Source organism: Oncorhynchus mykiss, chromosome 22 (genome assembly GCF_013265735.2).
Source record: "Oncorhynchus mykiss isolate Arlee chromosome 22, USDA_OmykA_1.1, whole genome shotgun sequence".
Taxonomy (NCBI): domain Eukaryota; kingdom Metazoa; phylum Chordata; class Actinopteri; order Salmoniformes; family Salmonidae; genus Oncorhynchus; species Oncorhynchus mykiss.
In genome coordinates, this window is record NC_048586.1 from 16,045,302 (window position 1) to 16,057,478 (window position 12,177).

General features: G+C 41.6%; 1 protein-coding gene across 2 annotated transcripts in view; it reads right to left on the minus strand.

Moving 5' to 3' along the window:
- Positions 1-221: 221 nt before the first annotated feature.
- The window catches only part of LOC110501493 (sodium channel protein type 2 subunit alpha), a 43,092-nt gene continuing 31,136 nt past the window's right edge, over positions 222-12,177 (minus strand). For both annotated transcript variants that reach the window (XM_021579092.2, XM_036958863.1), the window contains 10 exons: positions 10,672-10,804; positions 10,320-10,474; positions 9,708-9,881; positions 9,348-9,470; positions 7,781-8,050; positions 7,558-7,611; positions 5,321-5,458; positions 5,063-5,167; positions 3,543-3,813; positions 222-3,449 (listed from right to left, as the gene is read on the minus strand). In XM_021579092.2, coding sequence (XP_021434767.2) covers positions 2,284-3,449; positions 3,543-3,813; positions 5,063-5,167; positions 5,321-5,458; positions 7,558-7,611; positions 7,781-8,050; positions 9,348-9,470; positions 9,708-9,881; positions 10,320-10,474; positions 10,672-10,804 — 2,589 coding nt within the window. In that variant the 3' untranslated portion in view covers positions 222-2,283. The remainder of the gene's footprint in view (positions 3,450-3,542; positions 3,814-5,062; positions 5,168-5,320; positions 5,459-7,557; positions 7,612-7,780; positions 8,051-9,347; positions 9,471-9,707; positions 9,882-10,319; positions 10,475-10,671; positions 10,805-12,177) is intronic.

Consider the following 12,177-nt stretch of genomic DNA (forward strand, 5'->3'; position numbering starts at 1 on the left):
TCCAGGGCCTTGGAAGAATTCATTTAACTCATTGGCCACTGCTTTGAAAACATTTGTTTAGTGTGCAAAACCACACTGGTAACTGGGATAACAATGTATGTATAGAGTATGTTGATGTCATGTATCAATGCCGTCTGCTAGATGACTAAAATGTAAATGGATGGCAGTGTTGTAAATTAGTAGTCGTAAATACGTGCAATGGAATAAATTCATATTTTACAGATATGCATTCTTTCTTTATTCATTTAGCTTTTCAATGGGATGGGTGATAGCAATATCTTGCATGCAGTTTACTCATTCACTACAAGCATTATGCATGTAAAAGACGGGATGTATTAACTGTTATGTAATCAAAACATGAATTGTGTATAAATGTATTATATTATGAATGTTTTCTATTACATGCGAAATATACTCCTATAAATGTATACTTTATAGCATTTTAATTACAGATACTTGTGACATATTATACAGAGTGAACAGCTGGCAAAAGTAACATCCTGAAGAATTGAATAACTACACAAATGTAAACAAACGCAGGAAACAATCGAAGACGTGTGCAGTCACACTAGCCTTGAGACAATCACATTCAGAATTCCCTGAACCTGACGTTCCATCTTAGATATTTATTATGATAAAGCATGTGAGGTAAGCTGTGACCACAGTTTACAAATGACACATGATAAAAAAAAATGGCAAGAATCAAAACGAGAAGTCCACTTCCCCTTCACGAGATCACACAGAATGAAAAAGTGCAGTGAAGCTGAAATAACTAAAGTGGCTATGGTGCAGACAGTGTAGCCATATTGTGTAGCAAAATTATTTACAAAGGGGTTATATAGTACAAAGAAAAAGTATTATATTACAGTATTTATATAGACATTGAGTGAAATCTAAACACAATCTCCTCACAGCCTCAGCAGGATGCATCATACTCTGGTCTGTCTGCCATATAGAGCAGAGAATGCAGAATGTAATATATACATTTATATGTACTAAATAACACTAACAACTTCATATATTCCATTATACATGAAAACTACCACCTAATATATAAAATATGTTTGTATATTTCATATATTATAGAATGTGTACATACAGCTACATCAATAACAATGGAAAACTATTTGGGAAGTGAGGAAGGAAAGGTGCACACAAATGAATTTGGTTTTGGTAAAAAGACAAGGACGTTTTCTAGCACTGACCAGTGATGTTGCAGTGGCAAAAACGCAGAGTCATGACGCTAGAATGTGATGAGCACATGTGTTACAGAATACAGTGTTTCTCTTGTCAGAGGCTTGGCGACTAAATGAGGTGACTTACACCCGACTGACACAACTATACTGTGCAGGGGACATTGGCTCGTTTTAGCATCCACCACTGTGAAGACAAAAGGCAAGATAGACATGTATTTGAAGCCATTGAGGTACAAGCTGGACAGAAGAGATGGATAATGAATACTATGGGTATCAACTCTGTGAACCAGCTGTAAAGATTCATGTATTCTGTATAGTACGGTAGATTCTGATGAATGAATGCCGGGAAAACTAAGTATGTGTTACTAGATAGCGTTTGGCATTATAGCCCATGTTATTGTTCTGAAACTGATGGTAGATGATCATTGGTGGTAATGGTATTTGGACTGTATGCTCTGGAGACCTATGTTCTTGTTGATTTATAATAGTGTGAGTAAACATGTAATAATGTTGCCGATTCATCAGAGTATGAAAGACATTTTAGTGCCTTCATGCAGGTCTACATTTACAAGACTACCTGAACAAGACTACCTTTAAAGCAATACATGAAACCCCTCTTTTTGCAGGAAAAAAAAACTGTTTACAAAAAGTACAGTCACACAATCAACCTATGATTAAAAACAAGATTCTGTAAGAAAAATAAGTCAGTAAATCATATGGCAGCTATAATGCAAGACACTGGATGCAGTCTTGGAAGTACCGGCTGCAAGGGAAGTTACAGGGCACAACATAACTAAATGTTTCCCATCGGAACAACACCCATAACACATTTTTCTACCTGTCGGCGGGCAGCTATTTGTTTTTGTCCCCACAGAAATATTTATCTGAACAATGGGTCACCTGACAGCCTAAGAATGTGAGTCACTACCTAATTAAAGACGCCAACCTTACATTTAGACTCAAGTAAGCGTTGTCAGTTTGGCATAGGTATCCACGCCAAAGAAGAAGGTCCACTTGACACCTTCAAAAGGCTGTAAACAATTTGTCACAAAATGAAACGTCTACGTTGCATCTTCCCAACATCCATTCACTTCTTTTTCTTCTTCACCTCCTTCTCTCTCTTGACTTTTTCATATTTGTTTTTCTCTGGTTTTGTGACACTGTCATATGATGGGGGAGAGCCTGTGGAGTATGTCATGTCAGTTCTGTCTGAAGTAGAGATCTCGTTAAATTTGTCTATGACGAGAACCTCTTTATCAAGGAGCATCTTCTCTTTGTACATGGCAGAGGCCCGTTTAACAATACGTCTGAGCAGATATCGTCTGAAAGCTCTCTGAATTATCAGGGCAGACATGTCTTCTTGTTTACGGCGTAGCGTGGTGGTGATGGGTTCGTAGGACACCTTGGAGGGGTTGGAGGCCATAAAGCGCTCCTCCATTTGACCACGGAGGATGTCCAAGCCTTCGCCCTCACCCAGGACGCGCTTGGTGAAGGCAAACAGGATGTCCAGGCAGTGGATGCGCTCCCCACTCACCATGGGCAAATCCATGTAGATCAACTGGATCTTGTTGGGCTTAGAAATGCGTAGCGGGGGGTCCAAGGCATCAGCGAAGTCAGACAGCTTCTCATACTCCATGAACTGGGTGGCCCGTGCATCAAACTTCTCCCAGACCTCGTAGAACATCTCAAAGTCATCCTCGCTCAGGGGCTCAGCGCTCTCCTCAGTGGCCACACTGAAGTTCTCCAGGATGACAGCAATGTACATGTTGACCACAATGAGAAAACAGATTATGATGTAGCTCACAAAGAAGATAATGGCTACAGGGGGATTCCCACAGTCTCCCCCCTTGTACTTGCTGCCTGGGTGCTCTTTACGGCTGTCACAGTCTGGCTCTCTCTTGTTTAGGATGGGTGCCAGCAGGCCGTCCCAGCCAGCTGACGTGGTGATCTGGAACAGGCAAATCATGCTGTTGCCAAATGTCTCAAAGTTGAACATGTCATCAATCCCAGACTCCTTCCTGACATATGCAAAGTTCGACATGCCAAAGATGGCATAGATAAACATCACTAAGAAGAGCAGGAGACCAATATTGAACAAGGCAGGAAGTGACATCATCAAAGCAAACAAGAGTGTACGGATTCCTTTGGCACTCTTGATGAGGCGAAGGATGCGACCAATCCGGGCCAGTCGAATGACTCGGAATAAGGTTGGTGAAACAAAGTACTTCTCTATCAGTTCAGACAGAAACATACCTGTTAGGACAGAGAAGAATTACATGTAATAATCCCCAAAGCAGACTGTCAAATTGCAGTATTACAACTATGGAAATAGGTGACAAATCTTACCAATTATCGACAGGATAACAACAATAAAGTCAAATACATTCCACCCAATGGTGAAGTAGTATTGGCGGAGTGAGAACATCTTCAGAATACACTCTCCGGTAAACATGACAATAAACACCAGGTTGATCTTATAGAGAATTCCATCCATGTCGTCCGTCTGGTCGTCCGTCTCCACCATCATGGTGACCATATTAAGGCATATGAGAATCATGATGACAATGTCGAAGGCTTGCTTTGTAATGAAATCAAAGACATATCCTTGAAACTTGTTCTGGAGGAAACATAAGAAAGAAACATTCTGAAAAACCAGGAAGTAGAGGTTCACGAAACAATGAACAAGTTAAAGAGTGGTACGACCCAACCTGTTCTCAGGGCAGTTCATCGGATTTGGATTTGGTGTTCATTTGTTCCCTCCAATTGGTATGATATATTATGTTATTTTAGCTTACATAATTAATGGAAAAGTGGTCGTACAATATCATACAAATTATAGGACGCATAGTATCATACGTCTTACCCGGTCGTACAATAGCATACTAATTGAATGAACTTATTAATCACTTGGAGGACTTATAGCATTATACATCTTTCTCTGAAAACCAGGTTTACTTGTTGCATTGTAACAACAAAGGAGCATTTCGGGGAGAATTTACATTGGTGGTTGGTGTCACGCCTTGATCTGTTTCACCTGTCCTTGTCTTCACCCCCCTCCATCTTCTCCATTATCCCCTGGGTACTTATACCTGTGTTCTTTGTTTGTCTGTTGCCAATTTGTCTTGTTTATCAAGTCAACCAGCGTTTTGTCTCAGCTCCTGCTTTTCCCCAGTCTCGCTTTTCTCACTCACCTGGTTTTGACCTTTGCCTGTCCTGTCTCTGAGCCCGCCTGCCTGACCACACTGCCTGCCAATGACCCTGCTTGCCGTCCTGTGCCTTTGCCCCTACTCTGGATTACCGACCTCTGCCTGACCTGACCATGACTGCCATCCTGTGCCTTTGCCCCTACTCTGGATTACCTACCTCTGCCTGAAGCTGACCCTGAGCCTGCCTGCCGTCCTGTGGCTTTGCCACTACTCTGGATTATCGACCCCTGCCTGCCTTGACCTGTCGTTTGCCTGCCCCCGTTGCTGTAATAATCATAGTTACTTCAACACAGTCTGCATTTGGGTTTTACCTGAAACGTGATAGTTGGAAGAACTAACGACAAATGTTAGGATAATTTATGTAAAAGTTTACGAGAACTAAAACAACAAAGATTAGGAGAAAAATGTAAAAGGTTAGAAAACTGTGATTAAGCTTAGGGAAAGGGTTAGGGGAATGGGAAGCTAAAATGCTACACTTGTCCCTGATGCAACTTGAACATGCAACCTTTGGCTTGCCAGATGGTATACTACCACCAACCTACCATCTTTAGTTTCTGTCTAAAGTAACTAGACCATTAGTACATACCATACGTCTTAGAGTTGCAGAAAAATACGTATTGTATATTCGTATGGCTTTGAGACCAGGCTGCATGACCTTACCGCTGGCCTTGGGATAGGCTTTTGGGGTTTCTTTGAGCCAAGCTTCTTCATAGCATTGTAGTATTTCTTCTGTTCCTCTGTCATGAAGATGTCTTGACCTCCAAAGTAAAGAGGCAAGACAAACCTAGTTAAACTCCTGCAGCTCTTATACATTTCTAGTCCAGTATTGAGGGGAGAAAATCATCAATACCTTAAATACCTTAAATAGAAAATGTATGCACGTATCATTGCCTGATTACTACAACACGAAATACTTATCTTTTTCTTTTGCTGATTGAAGTTGTCTATAATGACACCAATGAAGAGGTTGAGTGTAAAGAAGGATCCAAATATGATGAATACCACAAAGTACATATACATGTACAGATTAACTTCATAGTCGGGTTGATCTTCCAACTGTAATAGAATAGCATAGTATTACCATACATTATAGAACGGGTGGGTCTAATCCATAATGCTGATTGGTTAAAACCGTAATCCAACCGGTGTCTATTCCCCAAATTACCACTGGTTAAATCCATGATGTTAAAATGCCTATTTACTCTGTTCCATCTGACTGCACCGTCCCATCAGCCCAGCCAGGAACTTTATAAACTTGATCTCCACTATAAAAAGCATCTAGACATTATCTCACATTTCTTTTACACTAACATTTTGTTTTCAACAGCAGAGATTTGTATAAACCTTGTTGTCTGTCTCTCCGACATTTGCAACATTGTTTCAATATTCAAATTCTATCTCCAGCTCTCCCATAGTAATGAACGTGATGGGAGCGGGGACGAGACAGACAGACAAGCAGACAGCGTTTCTCAGCCAGTCGAAATCATGAATCAGCTGGTATCATTTTTATGAATAAATACAGTGCATTCAGAAAGTATTCAGACCACTTAACCTTTTCCACATTTTGTTATGTTACAGCCTTCTTCTAAAATTGATTAAATAAAACAAATCCTCATTAATCTACACACAATAACCCATAATGACAAAGTGAAAACAGGTTTTTAGAAATCTTTGCAAGTTTATTAAAAATAAAAAACAGAAATACCTTATTTACATAAGCATTCAGAATCTTTGCTATATGATTCAAAATTAAGCTCAGCTGCATCCTGTTTCCATTGATCATCATTGAGATATTTCTACAACTTGATTGGAGTCCACCTGTGGTAAATTCAATTGATTGGACATGATTTGGAAAGGCACACACCTGTATATATATAAGGTCCCGCATTGGTCTAGCAAAAACCAAGCCATGAGGTCAAAGGAATTGTCCGTAGAGCTCTAAGACAGGATTTTGTTAAGGCACAGATCAGGAGAAGGGTACCAACAACATTTCTGTAGCATTGAAGGTCCCCAAGAACCTTCAATGCATTCTTAAATTGAAGTTTGGTACCTCCTTGATGAACACCTGCTCCAGAGCGCTCAGGACCTCAGACTGGGGTGAAGGTTCACCTTCTAACAGGACAACGCCCCTAAGCACAAAGCCAAGACAACGCAGGAGTGGCTTCGGGACAAGTCTCTGAATGTCCTTGAGTGGCCCAGTCAGAGCCCAGATGAACCTGATCAAACATCTCTGGAGAGACCTGAAAATAGCTGTGCAGCAACGCTTCCCATCCAAGCTTGTAGCATCATATCCAAGAAGACTTGAGGCTTCAATCGCTGCCAAAGGTGCTTCAACAAATTACTGAGTAAAGGGCCTGAATACTTATATAAATGTTATATTCCAGATGTCATTTTTCTTTTAAATTTGAAAGAATTTATAAAAAAACATTTTTGCTTTGTCATTATGGGGTATTGTGTGTAGATTGATGAGGGAAAAACAAAACAATTGTATACATTTTTGAATAAGGCTGTAACGTAACAAAATGTGGAAAAAGTCAAGAGGTCTGAATACTTTCCGAATGCAGTGTACAAAGACATGTCAATTGAAAAAAGGTCAAACAAAACTAATCGCAACTGGTCTTTCCAGCTTCAGTTTGAAGTGATTGTAAGTTAGCCGTAGTTGGCTAGCTAGCAAGCAAGGGATAAGAATGTTGCCAGCCAATATGGAACATTTAGAACGAACAACTGGGTCGCGTCTCTAGCAACAGAACCGATAGAACGAACGACCAGCTGGTTTGGATAGCAACCCTAGATTTGTGTTGGGACAATATTTTGTGGAAGGATTCAATTGTTTGAATAAATTTATCAAAATAACGATTTTTTTAAATGAAATTATGTCAATCATTATTTGAATATGTTGGTAACCCGTTGTATAAAAGTGATAATGCCCTCGAAGCCGGTGTTTGATATTGGCATGGTTTGCCGGTACTCGACTTCATCCCGTGCCTAACAACACCGTGCCAATATATCATTCAAACAGCAACTTCTCAGGTATTGTCACCTAATTAACAATATCATACAAACAACAACACTATGATATATAAATTGAAAATGTGCAAACACAATCAGCCATTAGCCTGAAATACCTTGTGAAAGGTATTCCTGAAAATACTTACATTGCGAGAGTCCACAGCTGCATACATGATGTCCATCCAGCCTTTGAATGTAGCCTCAGAGAAAGTAAGGAAAATGTTATTACTTAGTAGTTAAGACACTAGTTCAGAAGTACATCGCCCTCACACAACTCACCTGCCCACACGGAATTGGTACAACACCTTTGACGTAGGTCCAGTCTCTATCAATAAAATATTTCTGGTGATATGAGAGAGAGCAGCTCACCACTTGTAACAGTGCCAGATAGCCCGCTCCCACGTTATCAAAGTTGATCTTGACATTCTTCCAGTAGGCACCTTCCAAAGCCAAACATTCTGTCTTGTTAGCTACGTCTCTAACTTTGAAGCGCTCCTGTGTGGTGATGTTGACACAATGGTAGTATTTCCCTGCAAACAGGTTAACGCCCATGATGCTGAAGATGAGCCAGAAGATGAGGCAGACCAGCAGCACATTGAAGATGGAGGGGATGGCTCCGAGCAGAGCGTTGACCACCACCTGTAAGGATTCACACACGGCCTCAGTCTCAGATGTAGGAGCATAGACGATATCTCATTGGGTAAGGATGCTCATTTTCAGAACTGACAAGAAATACTGTGGGCTACTTGTTGACTTTGGTGATGGTGAAAATAGGAAAACACACGAGTAAAGTGTTTAAATGGCAGTGTACACATTAGTCAAAACTCAACACAAGAATCACTAACACCACAGCTTATTAACAACAATGACAACAGCAAGGTGAGACGCAAAGGAAAGAACAAGGAGAAGAGGGGGAATGTATCTGTAAAGGAGATACTATAGGCTATGTTTACGTTTTAGTGAATCATTTAGGCTACAGTGGGGAAAAAACGAAACAGAAAAAACCTTGTAGAGGCAGGATGAAGTCACATAATTTGTTTACTGTAAATAAAAATACAAACACACAAGTAGTGTTCACATTAAAGGCAGTCCCCCGCAGCAAGACACATCCAAACACAGTACCGTTTCAGAGAACATCAATATAGAGCCAGCGAAGCAATGAGAAGTCAGTCATACAGATGGGAGAATTCGGTGACAACCACGTGAGGAGAGACCGTCGTCACAGTACTGGTGGAAATCTAGCCAACCACTACATGAGAGAATCTGATCGATAAGAGCTACATTGATTATAGCAGTCGACACCCATCCTGCACATATGACATAAGCATCCAAACCCCTGGCTAGAGCTTGTATTGCACCGTAAAATATACATTCCAGTGAGAGTACCACACATTTTGGTTAAGTGCAGTAGCCTCCAAGACTTCAGTTTGTTCACATTTTGTTTAAGTAAAGTGAATGCGTTTTTCCGCGTCTTATTGATTCGTTTTCAATAACGCTGACATCCTCTGATGAGTGCACATGGCCTGCCAGTGGGACTGACGGAAACTCTCATCCTGAAAACCAGGGTTGGGGTCGATTCCAGTCAATCAGTAAGTACACTGAAATTCCAATTCTCTTCAATGCTTTTTAAATTAGACAAATTTGGAATTGGAGTTTGGTTAACTTTCTGAATTGACTGGAATTCAAATGGAATTGACCACAACCCTGCTGAAAACACATATAGCTGGAAAATGAGGAATAGGAGAGGAAAGGTAACTCTAAATATACATGCATGGAGTGAGTGAGCTTTACATTCTCCAGCTGTTGGGTTGCAGTGGACCTTAGTTTGACTACAGAGCTCTGTGCCCATGCAGGGCGCTGATGTCACGCTGGTAAAAGGCTGTGATGATATGCACGGTGAAGCAACGGGACAGGGCTCTGGTCTGATGACTCTTACCCTCATTCCCTCGAAGCGGGACAGCGCTCTCAGGGGCCTCAGTGCTCGTAGAGTCCTCAGGGACTTGATGGCACTCAGCTCAGCGTAGCCCAGGGCGTTGGCCACAAGGCTGACAAGAGACACCTGTAAACACAATGACTCCATGAGAAGAGACGAAGGACTGGCTGGCACAGGCTTTCTCCTGGGCCTCAAGCAATAGTTTTAAACCAGGAAATAGGTCACTCCATCACCTTAGCTACACGGCAGTAGCATTTCTACATTGAAACGTCAAGGCAATGTCTCAAAACAAGCTAATTGTGAACATTGCCAGACTACATATATTTTGTGCAAGTGAAAAGGTCGTTTCAAAAGAAGACCTACGTCGACAATGAGGAAGTCCAGCCAGCACCAAGCGTTGGTGAAGTATTTGGCGAATCCATAGGCCACCCACTTCAGCAACATCTCCAGGATGAAGATGTGGGTGAAGACTTTGTCTGCAAACTCCAACACCGTCTTAATCGTCTTCCTCTTCTCGATGTAGATGTCCTCAAATGCCTTGATGTAAACACACTCAAATCAGATGATCCCGTCCTATACACCACAGTAATCTCACACTCTAGGGTAGTAGCTGCAGCCTCGTCAGATCTGTTGCCAGTTATTTCTGTGTCAAGCGATCACAGAATTGTCAATTACACAATACTGAGCCCGTTGAACAACAGAGCAGCTGCATGTGGTACTGCATTTCTACTCCTTTGTAGTTTTTCATAAGGGTCAGACAATGGAGGAGAATTTGCTGTCATTCGCTGAATTTGCTGTGAGCTGCTGTCAGAGCTTTGCTTTATCTTGGCCAGGTCGCAGTTGCAAATGAGAACTTGTTCTCAACTGGCCTACCTGGTTAAATAAAGGTGAAATCAAATGTAAAAAAAAATACTTTGCCAGCCCCCTCTGCAATACTCTCAGATCCTTCCCCCGAATCTTTACTTCCCCACTTACCAGCGCTCCACTGCTGAGCAGGATCATGAAGATGATAAAGCTCTCAAACCAGTTGTGCTCCACTATCCTGAAACAAGTTTTTCTCAACGTCCACCACATCTTCCACTTGGCCTCATCAACGTTCACTTGGCAGCATTGGAATCTGCGGACACATCCTGAAAGCAGACAGCATGTAGGTTCATTGGAACAGATGTTACAATTCAACTTATTTTCTCCCCCAAAGAATGTGTGTCTTGTGTTTCTAGTTTCTGATCTTATCCATTCTATTTCTGGGTTCCAGCTTGTTATGCCTGAAGTTGTTATGTAAAAGACGATACCCACATCCTGAGACCTAGACTATTGTATCTCTCACCATCAGTGAAGCAGCCTTCAGGTTCCATGGACTCCTCAGGCTCCATGCCCACCGAGCCCTCTCCCTCTCCTGGGGGCCTAATGTCCACTGTACTGCCCTCTGAGGAGCTCAGCGGATGGTCTTCAGATAGCTGCTGCAAAGGGAGCCAAGCCAGAGCAACATTAGCACAGCACACCCATGACAGGGCCTGGGACACTAGCATCTGCCCGGGAGCTGACATACTGAGCCTTATTACAATGGGTCACCCAGTGATGCAAGGGTACTGCCATATGTAAGCTCACAGGGTCTGTCTCTTTGTCTAGAGTTGTATATCATTTCATGCAGAATCAATCAAAATTACCTACAGACTTAGAAGATGAGACACGTATAGTTTGGAAAGTCAAATTGCAGGCTAACACATGCATAAGCGCTGTTGAAATATATTTTTGTATCTTAATAAAGGTCTGTAGGTAAAAATGATTTCACTTTAGTCATTATGGCATGCGTTCTCTAAAAGTGTATGCTTGAACCAAGCCTGTGATCTAAATTATAGAACATGTGTGCTCCAGTATTTTCATGTCCAGGACTTTTTTCCCCTTCACATTTTCCTCATTGACATGAAAACACATATGTCCAGTTGCTAAGCAGTAGACAAGCCGTAGTCATTTCAAGAAGAGGGCAGCCTGCATTAGCTTAACAGCAGATATAACAGTGTTGTGCACTTTAACCAAGACAGGCATTAAGGAGTCCGCATTCCAGGCTCGTGTCAGATTAGAACCACCGGATCACGCATTAAACACCCGAGACAAGGTAACTTGAGAGAGTAATGTGATCATACTGGGGAAACAATTAATAGAAAATAGAATAGAAAACTGAGCGCTTAGAACATTTCCAAATACAGTGTAAGAACTAGAGGACTAACATCTGCCAACCATGTGGATGTGACCAATAAAATGTGGTTTGATTTGGAAAGCTGATTTTAGGAGATGTGTGCTGGATTAGGAATAGCAGCCTCCCCATGCAATGATGTCAAGCATCTAATACTGTTGACAATGTTCAAAGATGTTCCAGTTTTTCCAATAATTAAGCTTATTCAGCGTCTCTCCTCGAGCACTTTGTATCTTTCTACTAGGTGTGTCTTCCAACCGCCTTGAACTGAGAGCAGCCTTGCGTTAATGCCTTTCTGGGGAGTACAGTAGCACTGAGCTGTCATGGGACCCAGCTAATGCAGAATGGTGAATGATGTAAGCATGCTACGACGATATATGCGCTGGGAATATTCCGTTTGACTACGCTACCGCAATCACACAGGTGTTTGACCTTCAATTAGGGTACTATTGTAGGCACTACGATATCTTCTCATTTCCACATACAGTATACTCTACTATCTGTTGGTAGCTCAAGAAGTTGCACCTCTTTTGGACTTGAACTTATCCAGGTACCGAAGTCAAATATAATTAGTCGCTACTATATACAGTAAGTACACGCTTTGAAAAATGCTATCTAGAACCTAAAAGGGTTCTTCCG